General features: G+C 37.0%; 1 protein-coding gene across 1 annotated transcript; it reads right to left on the bottom strand.

Moving 5' to 3' along the window:
* Positions 1-1,320: 1,320 nt before the first annotated feature.
* Positions 1,321-2,427, bottom strand: LOC141601405 (uncharacterized). Its single transcript, XM_074421684.1, has one exon. It carries the CDS (start codon positions 2,425-2,427, stop codon positions 1,321-1,323), a length of 1,107 nt encoding a protein of 368 aa, XP_074277785.1.
* Between the last annotated feature and the right edge of the window lie 347 nt (positions 2,428-2,774).

Here is a 2,774-nt window from a genome sequence, read left to right as displayed (position 1 = left end):
AGAAATTAATCAGCAATATCGAAAGTTTACCTCGTCGCGAATTATCGGATCCGATTATGATCGTCGAATTGATTGGAATGTTTGTGATGATCGAATGTAGAGAAAGAAGGAGAAAGAAGAAGCTACAATACGTCGAATGATGTGATCGTCGAAGACAGAGAAAGAAAGATGAGAGAGAAAGTCAATTTCATAAAATGAATCACAATTGAGAGTTTGCAGGTGCGTCGTTAACAAAATAAGAAAGTTTGTTTTACTGTTCATCTCACCGTCAATCATAAGTTTGATCTAAGGGCTGTGAGTGGTTCTCACAGTTCTCATTATCTTGATGGTTCTCATAGGATCCCGAATCTATATATATATATATATATATATATATATATATATATATATATATATATGTAGAAATTGCATCAAGTGAGTTTAGGTATCTTAGGTGAGTCTAGCATTTTAATCTCAACCATTCGATTTTAAACAAATGAATGGCTGAGATTAATCCTAGCTCATACTATATAAACTTAAAAATCTAACCTAACAGCATCATAACCCAATATCACTTTATCTCTCTTCCTCCCATCTCTCTCTAAATCGTCTTCTTCTACAGATCCCCAAATTCTAGGTTTCCAATTTTCAACAATTCACGTTTAATTAATCTCATCAATTTTAGAAACTCAAGCAATAAGCAATTTTATTAGTTCAATCAATTCAGTTAATTCATGATTCTAGCAATTCGGGATTGAATCTATTCAATCGATTTAAACAACTTAATCAAACCCCGATTTAGATCTTTCAGCTGAAATCGCATTTTTCGTTCGATTACCTTCAATCGATTTCCAGGTTAGTTCTACGCTTTCTAGTTAATTTAAAAATTGTTATTGTTGATTGTTCATACTATTAATGTCGATTATATGTTGTATTCAAACTATTTCTGAAACGTTAGGGCTATGTCATGGTGAAACTAACAATCTTTCGTTTTCTCATGCTTTGTTGTAATTGATTTATGTGTTAATTTGCGATTTTATGGATTATTTTGTGGTATAACATCATTTTATATTATTTTTTTTTTTTTGGTAGAATGTAAGAATTCTATTAATAATAATGATCTATTACACACTAGTTTATCAACCCAACAACAATTTTAAGAATGCACATTGCACCTTTACAACACAATTCTGAGACAACAAAAAAACTCAACTATTTAGATTAGTCCATATCAATTTCTTCCTAGATTTGTTCTGACTCCCAATGCGAGCCTGAACCTCTTGCTTAATCCGTGCTCCAACCACCTCTGGTCGCCATATCACCTGCTGAAAACGACAAAGATTACGTGCCCACCAGATATGGTACACCAAAGCCATCACTACCAAAGAGGTGAATACCCCCTATTCTTGTCTTGAGCACCCACCACCAGCTCAAAACTTGCCTCTCGTGTATTGCCAACTTACTCCAGTCTTGTACCTGCTGCAAACATTTTCGACTGTAGGAGCAATGAAAGAACAAATGATCATGGCTTTCATCCTCCTCACCACACAGAACACACTCTGTATCACTGCTCTGAAACAGCCTATGAACCCTATCCTTGGTTAGAAGACGCTGTTGAACATACAACCAGCTGATAAATTGATGCTTAGGGATACCATCAGTAATCCAAATATGCTTATACCAAGGGACATTACTTGCTTCAGTACCCAACCAATCATAACCACTAGAAATCGAGTAAGGAGCATCTTTTTCTAACCAGTCATGCTGTATATAACCAGAAAGAAGGATATCCTTTACCCTACAAATTCTTTTCCAAGCCCAGCTGCTACTTTGAGAAGGTGTATAATCAGTCCATGGCACACTTTTTAAGTAGGTACAATGCACCCACTTTACCCAGAGGTGATCTTTTTTATCCATCACCCACCAGACATACTTTCCTACTGCAGCCACATTCCACCTTCTGATATCACACACTCCCAATCCCCCTTGTTCTTTTGGCAAACAGACTTGCTTCCAGGACACTAGAGCATTAGAATGTGAGTGAGCATCCCCCTTCCATAGGAAACTCCTGCAAGTACTCTCTATCTTGGCCATAATACTGGATGGGATGATGTATATCCGAGCCCAGTAACTATGAAGAGTACCAAGCACACTTTTAATCAACACTAGCCTACCTGCATAAGATAATTTCTTTGCCCCCAGAGCTCTAATTCTATCCACAATCCTTTCCACCAAAATGTTACAATCAAGTACAGATAGCTTCTTAGCAGAGATAGGCACCCCAAGGTATTTGAAAGGTAGTTTACCTATCTTTAGACCAGTAGTACTAGCAAATTTCTCCAGCAAGCCACTCTCCAAACCATTGCCATACACATTTGATTTCATTTTGTTCATATGCAATCCTGAAGCAGCAGTAAAGGTAGAAATAGCTCTCATCACAGCTATCATGGAATCCCAGTCCCCTCTACAAAAAAACTAAGAGATCATCCGCAAAGCAAAGGTGAGTAAGGTTCAGCTTCCTACAAAGTGGATGATGATGAAAACTATCCAACTCAGTCAATCTATTCAAGATCCTTGACAAATATTCCAAACAAATTGTGAATAAAAGAGGAGACAGAGGGTCACCCTGTCTTAGACCTCTTTTGCCTTGGAAAAATCCAAAGAACTCTCCATTCAAAGATAGAGAGAACTGAGGAGTAGTAACACATTCCATCAGGAGGTTAACAAAATGACTTGGGAATTTCAGAGCTATAAGCATTTCTTTCAAAAACGACCATTCTATAGAGTCATAAGCT

This window comes from Silene latifolia, chromosome 9, assembly GCF_048544455.1.
Source record: "Silene latifolia isolate original U9 population chromosome 9, ASM4854445v1, whole genome shotgun sequence".
In the NCBI taxonomy this organism is placed as follows: domain Eukaryota; kingdom Viridiplantae; phylum Streptophyta; class Magnoliopsida; order Caryophyllales; family Caryophyllaceae; genus Silene; species Silene latifolia.
The sequence above is the reverse complement of the archived record's forward strand: the minus strand, read 5'-3'. Positions and strand labels throughout refer to the sequence as shown.